This window comes from Natator depressus, chromosome 9 (genome assembly GCF_965152275.1).
Source record: "Natator depressus isolate rNatDep1 chromosome 9, rNatDep2.hap1, whole genome shotgun sequence".
NCBI classification, from domain to species: Eukaryota; Metazoa; Chordata; order Testudines; family Cheloniidae; genus Natator; species Natator depressus.
In genome coordinates this window covers 31,969,232-31,987,183 of record NC_134242.1, presented here as the reverse complement: position 1 = coordinate 31,987,183, position 17,952 = coordinate 31,969,232, and the positions used below count along the sequence as shown (strand labels likewise).

General features: G+C 44.1%; 1 protein-coding gene across 1 annotated transcript in view; it reads right to left on the bottom strand.

Annotated features, from left to right (window-relative positions):
• Positions 1 to 17,952, bottom strand: part of GK5 (glycerol kinase 5) — an 82,980-nt gene that overhangs the window by 55,681 nt on the left and 9,347 nt on the right. The window contains exon 4 of the mRNA XM_074963838.1: positions 7,597 to 7,690. Coding sequence (XP_074819939.1) covers positions 7,597 to 7,690 — 94 coding nt within the window. The remainder of the gene's footprint in view (positions 1 to 7,596; positions 7,691 to 17,952) is intronic.

The following is a 17,952-nucleotide window of genomic DNA, read 5'->3' as shown; positions in this document are numbered from 1 at the left end:
CTCCTCCCAGTTTAGTATCATCTGCAAATTTGCTGAGAGTGCAATCCACACCATCCTCCAGATCATTTATGAAGATATTGAACAAAACCGGCCCCAGGATCGACCCCTGGGGCACTCCACTTGACACCGGCTGCCAACTAGACATGGAGCCATTGATCACTACCCGTTGAGCCCGACAATCTAGCCAGCTTTCTACCCACCTTATAGTGCATTCATCTAGCCCATACTTCCTTAATTTGCTGACAAGAATACTGTGGGAGACCGTGTCAAAAGCTTTGCTAAAGTCAAGAAACAATACATCCACTGCTTTCCCTTCATCCACAGAACCAGTAATCTCATCATAAAAGGCGATTAGATTAGTCAGGCATGACCTTCCCTTGGTGAATCCATGCTGACTGTTCCTGATCACTTTCCTCTCATGTAAGTGCTTCAGGATTGATTCTTTGAGGACCTGCTCCATGATTTTTCCAGGGACTGAGGTGAGGCTGACTGGCCTGTAGTTCCCAGGATCCTCCTTCTTCCCCTTTTTAAAGATTGGCACTACATTAGCCTTTTTCCAGTCATCCGGGACTTCCCCCGTTCGCCACGAGTTTTCAAAGATAATGGCCAAGGGCTCTGCAATCACAGCCGCCAATTCCTTCAGCACTCTCAGATGTAACTCGTCCGGCCCCATGGACTTGTGCACGTCCAGCTTTTCTAAATAGTCCCTAACCACCTCTATCTCCACAGAGGGATGGCCATCTCTTCCCCATTCTGTGATGCCCAGCGCAGCAGTCTGGGAGCTGACCTTGTTAGTGAAAACAGAGGCAAAAAAAGCATTGAGTACATTAGCTTTTTCCACATCCTCTGTCACTAGGTTGCCTCCCTCATTCAGTAAGGGGCCCACACTTTCCTTGGCTTTCTTCTTGTTGCCAACATACCTGAAGAAACCCTTCTTGTTACTCTTGACATCTCTTGACATTATTATATTATTATTATGAAGGTGCCAGTAGTAGCTTTACAGGTAAGGTTGACTTCAATTTTTCCATGTAAAGTAGAGACCAATCTTCTTTGCTTTTAAGAACACATATGCTCCAAATTTACAACACATAATTGGAATATAAAATGAATATTCTAAGTACAAAAATCTCGAAAACCATACTGACAAAATTAAATTCAGAACCAAAAAAATCATTTGCTAGCAATGTTAACATGTGACATATTAATATAACAAGGAGATTCAAAATTATACATATTTATTAGCTGTCAGGGTTCCCTCCCCACTCTGAACGCTAGGGTACAGACGTAGGGACCTGCATGAAAGACCCCCAATGGGTCTTATTTCTACCAGCTTAGGTTAAAAACTCCCCCTTAGCACAGGGAAAATTCACAAGCAAAACAAAAGAAACTAATCCGCCTTGCCTGGCTTACCTATACTGGTTACAATATTGGAGACTTGGATTAGGATGGGTTGGAGAAGATGGATTTCTGTCTGGCCCCTCTCAGTCCCAAGAGAGAACACACACACACACACACACACACAAAGAGCACAAAAAAAATCCCCCTCCCCCGCAAAGATTTGAAGGTATCTTCTTTCCCCATTGGTCCTGTTGGTCAGGTGCTAACCTGGTTATCGGAGCTTCTTAACCCCTTACAGGTAAGGAGGAATGCTAAGCTACCCTTAGCTGTATGTTTATGACATGCCCCCCAAATCATAGACAGTGCTGGACAGCCTGCTCCACACTGGCTGTGATTTCTTCCTGGAGTTCTAGGAGAAAACAGAATTAATAAGACACATGCCCACCTAGATACGCTATTGATTATACTAAAACTAACAGTGCTTTCCACATTTTAAGGACGATTTTAATCAGTTGATTCTGGGAAACCTTCACAGGAGAGTGCATCAGCCACTTTGTTAGAAGCTCCTGAAATGTGTTGTATTTCAAAATCAAAATCTTGGAGAGCTAAACTCCACCGAAGAAGTTTTTTGTTATTGTCCTTGACGGTATGAAGCCACTTCAGTGCAGCATGGTTGGTTTGCAGGTGAAAACGCCATCCCCAAACATATGGGCATAGCTTTTCCACAGTGTACACAATGGCGTAACATTCCTTTTCGCTGATTGACCAGTGGCTTTCCCTCTCAGACAGTTTTTTGCTGAGAAATACGACAGCTTGGAATTCTTGATCCGGTCCTTCCTTCATTAAAACTGCTCCCACACCATGCTCAGATGCACCTGTGGTTACTAGGAAAGGTGTGTCAAAGTCTGGGGCCCTTAGCACAGGGTCTGACATGAGTGTTGCTTTAAGCTGGTTAAAGGCCTTCTGACACTCATCAATCCACTGACCTGCATTTGGCTCATTCTTTCTGGTTAGGTCGGTCAGTAGGGCAGCGATTTGGTTGTAGTGCAGTACAAATTGCCTGTAATATCCGGCCAAGCCTAAGAAGGACTGGACCTGTTTCTTTGACTCTGGGACAGGCCACTTTTGGATAGCAGTCACTTTGGCCTGTAGGGGATTGATAGTTCCTTGACCCACCTGGAGTCCAAGGTAAGTCCCTCTGTCTAGGCCTATTTAGCACTTTTTAACCTTAACAGTTAGTCCTGCCTCCCTTATGTGCTCGAAGACTTTTTGTAGATGCTCCAGGTGTTCTGCCCATGAATCAGGAAAAATGGCCACATCATCAAGGTAGGTGACTGCATAGTCTTCCAATCCTGCTAGGAGACCATCTACAAGTTTTTGGAAGGTGGCGGGTGCATTTCGCAGCCCAAAAGGGAGCACATTAAATTCATACAGCCCTTCCTGGGCGGATTCATCCAGCAGTACTTGCCAGTTCTCCTTGGTTAAGTCTAAGGTAGAGATGAACTGGGCACGTCCCAGTTTCTCCAATAGTTCATCTGTGCGTGGCATTGGATAGTTGTCTGGGAGAGTTACAGCATTTAGCTTAAGGCAGTCCACACAAAAACATATCTCCCCATCTGGTTTGGGAACTAGAACCACTAGAGATGCCCATGCACTGTCAGAGGGGTGGATTACACGCATCTGTAGCATATCCTGGATCTCCCGTTCTATAGCAGTTTTTGCTTGAGGAGACACCCTGTAAGGTTGGGCTCTAATTGGGTGAGCATTACCTGTGTCAATGGAGTGGTGTGCCCATTCAGTTCATCGTGGGGTGGCTAAGAACATCGGTGCGAAGCTGGCGCACAACTCCTGGATCTGCTGTCGCCGTATACGTCCAAGGGTCATGGAGAGGTTCACCTCTTCCACGCCACTGTCACTTTTTCCTTCATAGTAGACACCTTCAGGCCACTCAGCGTCATCACCTCCCTGGGCTGTAAACTGACATACCTTTAATTCTCTGGAATAAAAGGGCTTTAGAGAATTAATATGGTACACCGTAGGCTTTAGGTTTGAGGTGGAGGATGCTATGAGATAGTTAACAGCTCCCAGGCGCTCTTGGACCGGGAAGGGCCCTTCCCACGATGCTTCCATCTTATGGGCCTGGAGCGCCTTCAAGACCATGACCTGGTCCCCTACTTTGAAGGAATGCTCTCTGGCATGTTTATCATACCAGGTCTTTTGCTCTTCCTGAGCATCTTTAAGGTTTTCTCTAGCAAGGGCTAAAGAGGTTTGGAGGGTGTTTTGGAGGTTGTTCACAAAGTCCAGAATGTTAGTTCCTAGAGAAGGCGTAAACCCCTCCCATTGCTGCTTCACCAACTGTAATGGCCCCTTAACTTCATGGCCATACACAAGTTCAAATGGTGAAAACCCTGAACCGGGATGTGGTACAGCCCTGTAGACAAAGAGCAACTGCTGTAACACTAGGTCCCAATCGCTGGAGTGCTCATTAACGAATTTACATATCATGGTCCCCAAAGTTCCATTAAACTTCTCCACCAGGCCATTAGTTTGATGGTGGCAAGGGGTGGCAACCAAGTGATTCACCCCATGAGCTTCCTAAAGGCTTTTCATGGTCCCTGCCAGGAAATTAGTTCCCGAATTGGTAAGGATGTTGGAGGGCCAACCTACCCGGACAAAAATGTTGGCTAATGCCTGGCGCACACTTTTTGCCCTGGTGTTGCTTAGAGCTACTGCTTCCGACCATTGGGTGGCAAAAATCCATGGAAGTCAATATGTACTGCTTCCCTCTGGGTGTCTTTTTCGGGAAAGGACCCAGAATATCCACAGCTACTCACTGAAATGGAACCTCAATTATGGGGAGTGGCTGGAGAGGGGCTTTGATCTAGTCTTGGGGTTTTCCCACCCTTTGGCACACCCCACAAGACCAGACATAGGTAGAAACATCTTTGCCCATTCCCTCCCAGTGGAATGACCTCCCCAAACAGTCTTTAGTCCTGTTCACCCTAGCATGGCCACTAGAATGATCGTGGGCGAAGCTCAAGAGCTTTATCCAGTACTTAGTTGGAACTACCAACTGTCTCGGAGGATGCCAGTCTTCCTGGTGCCCATCAGAAAGAATTTCCTTGTATAAAAGTCCTTTTTCTACAACAAACCAGGATCAATTAGAAGAGCTGAGAGGTGGTGGGTTACTCCATGCCGCCGTCCAAGCTCCCTGGAGGCTTTCATCTGCTTCCTGTTTGGCCTGGAACTGTTCCCTTATTGCTGGAAACATTAGTTCCTCACTGGATTGTGGACCTGGGCTCGGTCCCTCTGGAAGCGATGCAGGTGATGGGGCTGTTTCCGTTGACTGTGAATCGCTCTCTGCTGGTGCACTATGTGGTATTTCAGGCTCTGGCTGAGCCTCTTGTGTAGGGTTATCTGCTGCTGTTGCCAGTGCAGGCTCGGTGGTGCCCTCTGGTGTTGGAGCTGCAGACGGGGTTGCAAGTGCTGGATTCAGTGCTGGCAATGGTTATGGTGCTGGTTGCTTCTCTAGTTCCGGTTCTGGGACTGGCTTTGGTTGGGTTTCTGCGACTGGATCCGCTATGGCTGTTTCAGTCGTTGGCAGGGGATCCAGTTCCACCACATCCATCTGAGTCTCTGGTAACACAGATGGGGCCCTGGTGCAAGGCTCAGGAACAGGGATAGGTGTGAAAGCTTGCTTAGTCTGGCTGCGGGTGACCATTCCCACCCTCTTGGCCAGCTTTACATGGTTGGCCAAGTCTTCCCCCAGCAGCATGGGAATGGGATAATCATCATAGACTGCAAAAGTCCACATTCCTGACCAGCCCTTGTACTGGACAGGCAACTTGGCTATAGGCAAATCAAAAGAGTTGGACCTGAAGGGTTGAATCGTCACTTGGGCCTCTGGGTTGATTAAGTTGGGGTCCACTAAGGATTGGTGGATAGCTGACACCTGCGCTCCAGTGTTCCTCCACGCGGTGACCGTCTTCCCGCCCACACTCACAGTTTCCCTTTGCTCTGAGGGTATCTGGGAGGCATCTGGGCCTGAGGACCTTTGGTGTGACCCCAGTGCAATGAACTGTAATCTGTTGGGGTTCTTGGGGCAGTTGGCCTTCACATGCCCCAGCTCATTACATTTAAAACATCGTCCAGCTGACGGGTCACTGGGGCGAGGTGGGTTGCTGGAGAATGTTGTGGTGGGAAGATAAGGGGTCTGGGGTTTTCCTTGGGGTGTAGTTGGGACCTTGGGCTGCCCCCGGTGGTAGGGTGTGGTCTGAGGGTGTCCCTTCTGGTATCTGCTCAAACTGCGACCAGGACTGTTCCTCTCTGCTACCTCCACCCATTTTTTTTCAGTTTGCTCCTCTCCTCTGGTGGTCTGGGACTGCTCGTATTGATCAGCATAAGAAGCAAGACTTTTTGCTGAGTCAATTTTCTTATCCCATAAATACTATTTTACATCATTACTGGTCATAGTCAGGAACTGCTCCTGTATCATCAAATCACCCATTCCTTCAAAGCTAGTTATACCCCTTCCTTTGACCCATTTATCGAACAGATCCTTCATCTGGTTTACATAAGCCACATTACTTAGTCCAGCCCCCCTCTTAAGGGCTCTGAATGTTACTCCATAGGTTTCAGGTGTAACCAAGTCCTTAAATTTATCATAGCTTGAAGCGTCATCAATGGGCATCTTAAAGATTATGTCCAGAGCTCTGCCAGTCAATTTTGCTACCAATGTGGTCATCTTGTGATCATCAGGAATTGCATGGAGTGTGCACAATCTCTCAAAGGTGAGGAAATATTCAGCAATATCACGGGATTCATCATACTGTGGACACAGTTGCTCCCATTTGTGGATTTTTGGGGAAGTGGAGCCAGCAGCTGAAGGATTTTGTCTCTTCAACTCTATAAAAAGCCAGTTCATGCTTCTGGTCCTCCATAGCTCTCCTGAGGGCAGCCTCTTCTCTGGCTCTTTCTGCCTCCATAGCTCTCTTGTGGGCAGCTTCCTCTGCCTCCACAGCTCTCTTGTGGGCAGCCTCTTTGCCTTTCTCTTCTCTTTCAGTAGCTTCTTTCTCAAGTTGTTTTAATTAGAAAAGGAACATAAGAGACTGATCGTTCTCTTGTGCTTCCAGTCTGGCTAAATCCAGTTTTTTTTCTGGATGCCACTTTCTGTCATCCTAGCTTTTCTGTGTTTAACCTAGCTATACCCGAGAGTTAGAAAGAAAAAAACCAACCCAGCTTGTGAATTCCTTTGGTACTGTAACTTGACCCCTCTGCCTTCTGGCAGAGAAAAAAAAAGTAACTGCTCTCAGCAAAATCCTGTTTCCAAGCAGCCAAAAGGAAAGAAAAATTTGTCCTTTTAAAATCCTGCTGTGCTCTTGGTTCAAAAACGATCCCACCTCTCTGCCACTATGTCAGGGTTCCCTCCCCACTCTGAACTCTAGGGTACAGACGTGGGGACCCGCACGAAAGACCTCCTAAGCTTATTTCTACCAGCTTTGGTTAAAAACTCCCCAGGCACAAATTCTCCCTTATACCTTGGGTTTAAGTAATGCTGCCACCACCAAGTGATTTAACAAAGAACCAGGGAAAAGGACCACTTGGAGTTCCTCTTCCACCATGTCAGGGTTCCCTCCCCACGTCTAGGGTACAGACGTGGGGACCTGCATGAAAGACTCCCTAAGCTTATTTCTACCAGCTTAGATTAAAAACTCCCCCTTAGCACAGGGAAAATTCACAAGCAAAACAAAAGAGAAACTAATCCGCCTTGCCTGGCTTACCTATACTGGTTGCAATATTGGAGACTTGGATTAGGATGGGTTGGAGAAGATGGATTTCTGTCTGGCCCCTTTCAGTCCCAAGAGAGAACACACACACACACACAGAGCACAAAAAACCCCTCCCCCCAAGATTTGAAAGTATCTTCTTTCCCCATTGGTCCTGTTGGTCAGGTGCTAACCCGGTTATCTGAGCTTCTTAACCCCTTACAGGTAAGGAGGAATTCTAGGCCACCCTTCACTATAGGTTTAGGACATTAGCTTTATAGGTGGATATAGAATGTCAGTGTTTAATTTCTTCGCTTTCGTGTTCTGTCATTTTGTATGCTAACCGTATTATTTTTTGTTTAAAGTTGTAAACTACATATCATGTCATTTATTGAAATTATGTATTAGGGCACTTGCAATATTTATCACACCTAATTTGGGTAAATGAAAACAAAAGCAGTATCTAAGCAGCATACTCAATGAGCAGCCTTACCTTCAATATGAGACCCCTGTTCCAGGAATTTACAAGTTCAGCAGCTCTTTGGTCTTTCCAGCTTATAAAATTATGAAATGGTTTTCCTGTCTTCCTGAAAACCAGGAAGAAAATAGGATTTGAACATTTCAATTTGAAGCTATGGCAAGTATATTGCTGAAAAAAAGTATACTGAAGTGTTTGAAGAAAGAGAATGTCTGTTAGCAATAATTCCTAAAACAATTGCATAAAATTCTGGTGGGTTTGAGAAATTAACAGGCACTTATACACCATCGTGCGGAGTGAAGTTCTTCGCCAGAACTGTAGCTCTGGAAAAAGAAAAAAGAACAAAACAAAAAAAACCACTTTTGTAAAGCATAATCAAGAACAAATCAGAAGTTAGGCAGCCATAAAACTGTTCTGAATTGCTATAAAATGTATCTGTACGAACAGCAGGATGTGGCTGATGCTGACTGCTCTGAGGCAGGAGCTGGAGAGTCTGGGGATTTGAATATTGAACTAAATGAGAGTCAACACTGTAATGTAGTTGTGAAGAAAGCTAATATCATTCTGGGGTGTATTAACAGGAGTGTCATATGTAAGACATGGGAGATAACTGTCCCGTTCTACTCATTACTGATGAGCCATCAGTTGGAGTACTGTGTCCAGTTCTGGGAGCCATACTTTAGGAAAGATGTGGACAAAATGGAAAGATTCCAGAGGAGAGCAACAAAAATCATAAAAGTTTTAGAAAACTTGACCTATTAGGAAAGATTAAAAACCTGGACATGTTTAGTCTTAAGACAAGAAGACTGAGGGGGGCCTGACAACAGTCTTCAAATAAGTGAAGGGCTATTATAAAGAGGACTGTGATCAATTGTTCTCCATGTCCCTGAAGTAGGACTAGTAGTAATGGGCTTAACCTGAAAGAAGGGTGATTTAGATTAGATATTAGGAAAAACTTTCTAACTATAAGGACAGCTAAACTCTGGAATAGGCTTCCAAGGGAAGTTGTGGAATCTCCATCATTGGAGGTTTTTTCAGAACAAGTTGGGCAAACACTTGGCAGGGATGGTCTAGGTTTACTTGGTCCTGCCTCAGCACAGGAGGCTGAGCTTGATGACTTTGAGGCCCTTTCCGGCCCTACATTTTGATGATTCTATGATTTCTGTAGTTTCTCCCCCTGCCTACCATATACGCTAACTGTACTTGAAAGCCATGTTGGAGATTTGACTTGTACAAATCTGTCAAATGCCAGTCAACTTTGAGTACCATGGGTGCAAAAAGTGAGAAAATGGGAACAAAGAGTGAAGAGAAGGACAGACCAGACGCAATAAAAACAGATGAGAAACAAACTGCTCTAGCTTAAAATAAAAATCCACAGCATCTGATCATGATGCTGTCCCATAATAATGAACAAAATAAGCTGATTGAGTAACATTTAAAACTTCTCCCTCACAGATTTAAGAAAATACAAGACTGTATTGGATTTACACCTTCTTCCAAAGGCGTCCGATTATAAAAATCAGGTTCAACATATTATCATAGTGCCTAGAAGCCCCAGGACCAGGACCCCATTGTTAAGTGCTGTGCAAACACAGAATAATAATTAAAAAAAAAAGAGATAGTCCTTGCCCCAAAGAGTTTACAATCCAAGATCTTGTCTACACTTAAAATGCTGCAGCTGTGCCACTGCAGAGCTTCAGTGATGATGTTATCCATACCAAAGGGAAGGGTTCTCCTGTAGGCATAGATAATCCACCTCCCCAAGAGGCAGTAGCTAGGTCAATGGGGTTAGAGCCGAGCGATGTAGTTAAACAGGAGTGTGGATTTTCCAGACCCAAGTGACATAGTTATACCAACCTAATTTCCTAGTGTAGACTAGACCCATGAGACAAGACAACAGATATAGATGGACAGATGGGGGAGTAAAAGGAAACAATGAAATACAGGATTCCAGAAGGCAAAATAAGAGCATGTATGTGACTCAAATTCTTTGGTCAAAATTCAAATCATCAATCAAGTTGCACCCAGCACAGAGCACTTTAAATCAAATAAATTTAAATCATCTCATTTTTTAAAATTAATTGATTAAAATCAGATTATGGCTTAACCAAACTAATTTTAAATATTTTGTTATTGCAACTTTAGATTATTTTTTAACTAACTAAATTATGAATGCTGATTTTTTTAAAAGCATCTACTGGTAGGGTCTTTTATTTGCAGTTTACAAGACTGCTACAAGCAAAAAACCAGAATACTGAGAACTAATGTTCTGATTCTTGCAAACACTTAAATAGTATGTAAATTTACTAACCTGAATAGTTCTACAGTAAAAGCTGTGCTATCTGGCCCTGTACCAACCAGAAAGCTCTATAAACCGGCATTTCTAATCTTCATGGAAAGTTCCGGTTTATAGCCGAGTTGGCATGGGGCCAGCAGGTTCCCTACCTGGCTCCATGTGGCTCCCTGGAAGTGGCAACATGTCCCTGCTGCTCCTAGGCGGAGGAACATCCAAAAGGGGTTCAGCGTGTGGGAGGAACCTGCACCTCAAGCTCCTGCAGGTCTGGAGCTTGAGGTGCAGGAGGGGGTGCGGGTTTGGGAGGGAGTTTGGGTGCAGGAGGGGGTTTGGGGTAGGGGGTTGGAGTGCAGGAGGGGTTTCGGGATACTGGATCTGGGGCACTCACCTCGGGTGAATTGTCCCTGCTATTCCACAAGTGGTGACCTGTTCCTGCTGTTCCTAGGAGGAGGCATGTCTAGGCAGCTCTGTGCATTGCTTCTGCTCACAGATGCCGTCCCCACAACTCCCATTGGCCACAGATCCAGGGCTCGGGGAAGGGGCAGCGCACAGAGCCTCCTGCCACGCCTCCACCTAGGAACAGCAAGGACAGATCACTGTTTGCAGGGAGCCGCCTGAGGTGAGTGCCTCTGGATCCAGCACCCCAAAACCCCTCCCACACCCCAACCCTGATCCCCCTCCTGCACCCAAACTCCCTCCCAGAGCCTGGACCCCCGCATCCCCTCCCACACCCCAACACCCAGCCCTGCACCCAAACTCCCTCACTCTCAGTTAACTGGAATTTTTCACTTACCAGCACCCCCCATTCTCCCAACATGCTGGATAAAAAAAGCTTTTACTGTATTAACTTCAAAGTGACTACTCGTGTTTCAAGTTAAGCATGTGCACAAGTGTTTGCAGCATCAGGGGCTAAAAAATTGTAGCTTTTATTAAAATATTTTCTCTTAAGTGGCATAAAATGTTTGTCACTTCAAAACAAATTTGCTTCAGTACTAATAAAAAGTTATTACTGCTTTCAATACTTTAACACTGTGTGACACTCATTACCTCAAAGTAGCACCCTGGAACCCCCATATTCATCACTGTAATAGGATTATATGTTTTGTACAATGTGTGCCTTGTAAGGTATCATTTGAAGAGTCTTGATCTGTTGAACATTAATATCCTGTTGGATTGTATACATTATCACTGTATGTGAAGTTATGAAATATTGTAATATGTGTTACTGAAATATTGTGTGTGGTTGGGAGATGCCCACACCCAGCCTTTCAGACATGTGCTGATGGCCTATTAAAAGGGAATCCACTTTCCCAATGGCCATCCCAGAGACTTCTCAGAGAGAGCATGTAGACAATGGAGACTGCCTGACCAAAAGGGGATGCCTGCACACGACATCACAGCAGGGAACTTTTAAGCAGCTAGGAGAAGGTATAAAAAAAGAAACAATGACATCATCCCCTGGCTTCTCTCCCTGCCCAACTCTACACCTGGAAGAATGTCTGAAGGACTAAAGACTTTCAACTGGAAGGAGTTAGGTCCCAGGCTGAAATGGGGTCCAGCCTGTGTATTGAGGAACTGTAAATCTGCTTGTAACATCTGTCAGGGTGAGCAAAGCTGTTCAGTTCAACTCTTTCCTAGATTAAAAGTTTAGGATTTAGAATGCATATCTACTTTTTATTTTCTTAAAGTAACTATCTCTGACCTTTATGCCTACCATTTATCACTTAAAATCTATCTTTCTGTAGTTAAAACTTATTTTAATGTTTTATTCTTCCAATGAATTTGTCTAAAGTGCTTGGGAAATCTACTCAGGTTACAAAAGCTAGTGCATTTCCTCTTTCCTATGAAGAAGTCAGGCTGCTAACCAATACAAAATGGTACAGATCTGGGCTGCAAGACTGTGGAACTGGAGGGAATTTGCTGGAGCCTCTCTACTGATGGTTCATGAGAGGCTAAGAGATCGTTCATTTAACTCAATTGGGTGCATCCCTGCCTTTGAATGGCTGTATACGTGCAGTACCTGCCAGAGGTTTGTAGCTTCACATCAGTATCACAGTGAGAGGCATCCCAAGTTGGTGGGTTTGGAGAGCTCAGGAATCCCCCAGTCCAGGCTCACCGCAGGGACCCTGTCACACACTGTTATTGTGAACTTTTTAATACAAAGGTAACAATTTTCAAAAATAGGGGCCCGAAGTTAGGCTCATAAGCCTACATTTAGACATCTACAGGTGATATTTTCAAAAGCACCTAAGTAACTTAGGAACATGTGTCTTATTGGCTTCAAACTGCATATTATGGTGGAGAACAGCCTGGTCAAAGTATTTCCACTTTTGGACTTGTGGAAGTTCAATATATCAGAAGATTTATAATATAATAATATAACAATAATATAACAATATAACAATCAGATTTTGGTTGTAAATACAGTACGAGCTATTTGCTTATCAACTTTGTGTTTCAGTTTGTGTTGTTCTCACAGTAAGGATGTTAATGAGGCTCTGGATTTGTCCTTTTCAACACAAATGAACATTTTAAGTTAAACATCTTAGTATGTAAAATCTGAAATTCTACTAACAATTAGGAAACTAATTAAAGAAACAAGTACTAAACATCAAGTTCAATAACTTAAGACTATGGGAAGAGAGTAAAAAACTAGCAATATCTAAATAAAAATGTTGTGATTTTTTTAATTTAAAAATTGGTTTTTATCCACCTTAATTGCACTCATGTTATAGCAAACCTCCAATATCTGGCCTTCAGCCTGGAGAAACTGAGGTGAGTTTTATCATCAGGAAAACAAAACCAGGGAATAAGCGTAATTATTTTTTCCATTTCCCTGATGTGAGCAATGTAACAAAGGAAAATAAGAGTCTTTAAACACATAAAAGTTTGGGAGCATAATGTAATAAAAATCTTATTCCAGGGGCAACGTAGTGATAAAAAAGTGTTTTGATTCATAAAAATCTACAGAATCATCATTTCAATGTGGTCACCCTTTGGGCCATGGCAGGAGGATTCACTGCCTCCCCTCCCCAGTTCCCAACTCCAGATCCTCCCGTTGATGGAAATTTTGATAATAAATAATATTGCTGGAAATGGATTGAGCTGTGTATCATTCAAAAGCTCTTTCTCCCACAAACACAATGATACTAAATATGATAAACCTAAAGCAATTATGTAGATATATATTTAAGAAAATGTTTAAAAATCACCATTTTTTAAATCATACTTTGAAAACAGGCATGTCAAACATGCAGTCCTTACAAAGTTAAATTGTGACTCTTGATTGATAGTACTGTGTTATCAACTAATGCTCAGAACATGATACCTGATTAATTTTTGTAATGTTACATAATACCACAAATGGTCCTTACTTGACCTAGATAGTCAAGTAAGCACAGTAAAATGTGTATGAGAGACATGACTTCTTCTCTGGACCTGCCACTTAGTAGCCGTTATCCACATATGGGAACATATGAATTCCCTTCTTCCTGAGGTAGACCACCACCATGACCATACATTTGATAAAAACCCAGGGGGGAAGAAGACAGACTGAAAGGAAGGACCATGTACTGAAAATGATGGTTCGCCATGATGAGAAGTTGTCTGTGGATCGGGAGAACTGCCACATCTGGAGCAGAGATCCCCATCATGCAGTGCTTCCCTGCTTTTCTGGTCCCAGAGTTCTGTGCAGTTCTTGCCTTGGAATCTCTGTTCTCTATTCTGTATGCTAATGGAGATGCCTCCTTGTCCCATCTTTGATGCAAATGAGGCAAGGGGAGTTTCCTTAATCCTGTCATCCTTATCTCAGGGATTTAGGTGTGTCTCTTCCTGTCATAGAATATCAGGGTTGGAAGGGACCTCAGGAGGTCATCTAGTCCAACTCCCTGCTCAAAGTAGGACCAATCCCCAATTTTTGCCCCAGATCCCTAAATGGCCCTCTCAAGGATTGAACTCACAACCCAGGCCAATGCTTAAACCACTGAGCTATCCCTCCCCCCTTTGGAAAATACACGTCGGGCGGGCTTGTCACACGACATTGAGGCAGGAAAAGGCCAGAGAAGTCCTCAACTTATTATGGCCACCCTCACATAGGTCACCGCTTCATGCTCACCCTGCAATACTGGTCCCAGACTCTCCCAGTACATACGGGGAGAGTGTAGAAGTTTGTTCTCTCTTCTCTGCCCCCTCACAGGTCCCGAACACGAGCCATGACATCCCACTGTTGCACCAGCACTCTGCTGTTCATAGATGTCTAGAGTCTGATGCTGTCCAGGGTCTATGCTGAACCTGTGATTCCTCTGAACCTCTGGAGGTGCTTGCCAGCTGGAGCCCAGGAAGTAAAATTGCTGTGCCACATGAATGGATTCTATGGGAATGGAAGCAACCCCCTTTACCTAACTGCAGTGTCACTACCAGTTCTACGCTGTCGGCAACTCCTCGGGTTGCCCTTGGGAAAGCATTGCCAATTGCTTGCAGAGTGCCACTGGGGAGTCACTCAAGTTTTGTTATGAAACTAAGACCACACCAGACTCCGTCACATTCTTCTGTAAGCCACTGTGGTCTCGAGAGGGTCATACACCATCAAACGCAACCAATGATAGCCTCCCAGGTGGCAGAAGGTGCAGGATAGTCCTGGTTTTCTCCGCTCTTTGGGGAGCAACCATGCCCCCCCTACGTGTCATCACTGTCGTTGGAACCTAGACACCTCCGTTACCCGGAGATGAACTGCAGCTGTCTCTGATCACATCAGCAAGCAAGAATATCACACGGGTCCTTGTAAACTGGGAACTGCTGAACTGAACTGGACATCGGCTGGACATGACTTGATTCAGCAAGGTCCCCCAGACTGGGTAGTTCCATTAAAGGGCACACCTTGTGACAAGCTCATGCCAACAATTTGGTTTAAATTCTATGGGCACATTGCCCTTTTAGAGTGATTCCATGAGCTCGGATTGTACAGAATGGAACTGGGCCAACAACAACAACAAACAGTTTTAAATTTTGACCCTCTGATCACAAACCTCGCTCCCCTCCGACGATTAAGAACACCAGTTTCAGGAACCCATGTGTTGAAATTGGATCAACAAGAACATTTGGTTCTTCAACCTCAGACTTCTCTGAAGGAGGTTCAAATCCACTTAGAAGGCATGAATATCTCTCACATAGCACCTGTATGAGCTCCCTTGATTGGAACTAGCCATAAGGATTGGGATGAATGGATAAGAATGTAGTAAGGGGCTGACCATGTAAATAGATTTTAGTGATTGGATTGCACCTGTAGGAACAGGAATCACTTTAGTTGATGCCGCAAACATAGAAGTTCTGGCTAATAAACTATCATATGCCACTGAAAATATAGGAAAGATGGGAACCCCACCAACAGTATCTTTGAAACAGTTAAGTGAGGAACAGCAGTTAATAAGTAAGGTATTTCCTGGGTGAGAAAGACTCATAGAAAAAGATTAAGAGTTAAGGATGTCTGGTGTACAGTCCCTCCAGAATAATGTTGAAGTGAGCTGTAGCTCACAAAAGCTTATGCTCAAATAAATTTGTTAGTCTCCAAGGTGCCACAAGTACTCCTTTTCTTTTTTCATTGACCTAAGCGTGTGAGCTCAGGCTCTCACCCAGAACATAATCATGGGAATGATTAGGCAAGCCATAGCAGGCCAAAGTCCCATGGAGGCAATCAACTTGATTCGGCCCCATGTTACGAAGGAAGAATTAGTCCTCCGGCCCTGGTGGAGACTAGTTAATGCTTCACACAATCACCACCAGCAAAGCTTGCAGTTATTCCTGATAACTGTGGTAGGCAAAGAAATTAGAGTAATCCACCCAGTAGTCCCACTGGGATCACAGATTAATGATAACTCAGTAATGTATTCCAGAGATCCTAACACTTGGGCCTGGCAGAAAGATAATGTGTGGAACACAGTAAATGTAAAGGGCTGTAGGAGAAAAGAAGGTTTGGGATATATCTGTGAAGACCAAGCATTGGAGGAACATGATGAATGCTTCTTCCCACAACCTGGGAGTAAGTCTCACTGTTCCTTCGATGTTATCCAGGAAAAGGGGTCTGTTTTTATCTATGTTGATAAAGCGTGTGTGTGTGTGTGTGTGTGTGTGTGTGTGTGTAAGAACAAGAGGTAATATTGTACTGATTAATGGACACTGGATTTAACCCATGGTGTCTTACGTTAATCGCTGTTTCTGTAATGTAACCACTATTGTTAGTTGTGATATTAAGTTTTCTGTGCCTGTCTGGACTGTATAACATTTGAAAGCCTATCCTGAGCTCTACAAGGAGATTTTCCCTCATTTCACTGGGAATGGGTCTCACTGCCATTAAGGGACTATTAACTCATCCCACCTTAGAAACTGAGCTGCAGAAGCTCCGAACTTTGGGGGAGAATGGAAAACTCGAGATTCAACACCACAACCAGGAGATCTCTAGGCTAGCAGTTACAGTTAAAAAACACAGGTCATCAGTCCTGGTGGGAGACTTTGCTTGCGTGGGGCCCCAGTGCAACAGGTCTTTTAAATATCATGCTTCACCCCATTGTGGTGATCATTGGTTTCCAAATTATACTAGCAATTGGTCTGGTTCTACTGGTTTGCTGGATCCAGTGACTGATGTGACGGCTGCAATGGATTGAAGATCAGACCTGGTATCACCGAGTAAGGATGTGAGGGGGATACTTGCTCAACACAAGCACCACATCAATGGGAGGACTTGTTACCTAGCAGCTCTGTGTTCTTGGGGAACCAGGGTGCAGTACCCAGCCTGTCTGACTCACAAAAGACCTTTCCCCCACCCTCTGGCCGCTGCTTGAACCAAAACCAATCAGAAGAAAGATTTACAAAAAGCAATGAAAAGACAGGGAGAGACACACCTAAACCCCTGGGATAAAGATGACAGGATTAAGGAAATTCCCCTAGCCTCATTTGCACTGAAGATGGGACAAGGAGGCATCTCTATTAGCATACAGAATGGAGAACAGAGATTCCAAGGCAAGAACCACATGGAACTCTGGGACCAGAAAAGCAGGGTAGCACTGCATGATGAGGAATCTCTGCTCCAGATGTTAATGAACCCATGCCGGCACACACCCAGCCCAGTAGTTATCAGACCAATTCTAGTAATAAATCCTTTATTGGTATCCAAAATAGTGAAGCTCCCTAATTGCATTGTGAGCTCACTCCAAGGAACTCCACCCAAATCCAGGAATGATCAGCTCCCATGGTCTAGCCTGAACAAAACAACTTTGGTATACTTCCTTGTTTACACATAAACAAATCTAGTGTTCTCCCTTGAACTGCAGCAGGGAGAAGTAGAGCTCTGTATGAGAACACAAGTGATACAAGCACACATTGATAGAAGTACAGAACACCCCCCACCCCAGAAGAGTAACACTAATAAATGAGCATACCCCAAAGTAACGGGCAAAGCTGGCAACAGTAATGTATGGGTTACCTAAAATCCAAAAGGTTGATATCCTAAAAGCTGATTGGATAAAGATTAAGTCTTCTGTAATGTAGAACTGTATAAAAGAACATGGTCCCCACCTGGAGAAACACGGGAGTAGAAACTGAAGAATGGGACTGAAGGACCAGACTAAGAGATCAGAGAAGGCGAGGACTATTATGGAAGGTGGAAGAACTTCTCAGGGCCCCAAAATGTGGTCATTTGGGCCCATTTACCAATTCTATCTTATCTGTTATTTGTCTGGCATAAATGTATGCCAGACACTACAAAGTGACAATAATTCTGTCTGAAATGATTAAGCCTAAATTGGATGCACTTGTGACTCAGTGTCTCAACTTTTACCCCAAACATCTCCAATAGCGATATCTATGCCTGGATTGTGCAGCAATAGTTTTTTTTGTTTTGTTTTTTTGTTAAGGAGTTACCCTCTCAACAAATGCTATTTCTGAAGTGTGATTTTTCCTGTTCTGTTTTCCACAATTAAAGAAGGTTTTCCACTTGGCTCTTCATGACATACTAGATGCATCCATTGTTCTTTCACATACTCTGTTCTCTAACTCTCTGGAAGAATTGGGTAACAGTCAGGAACACT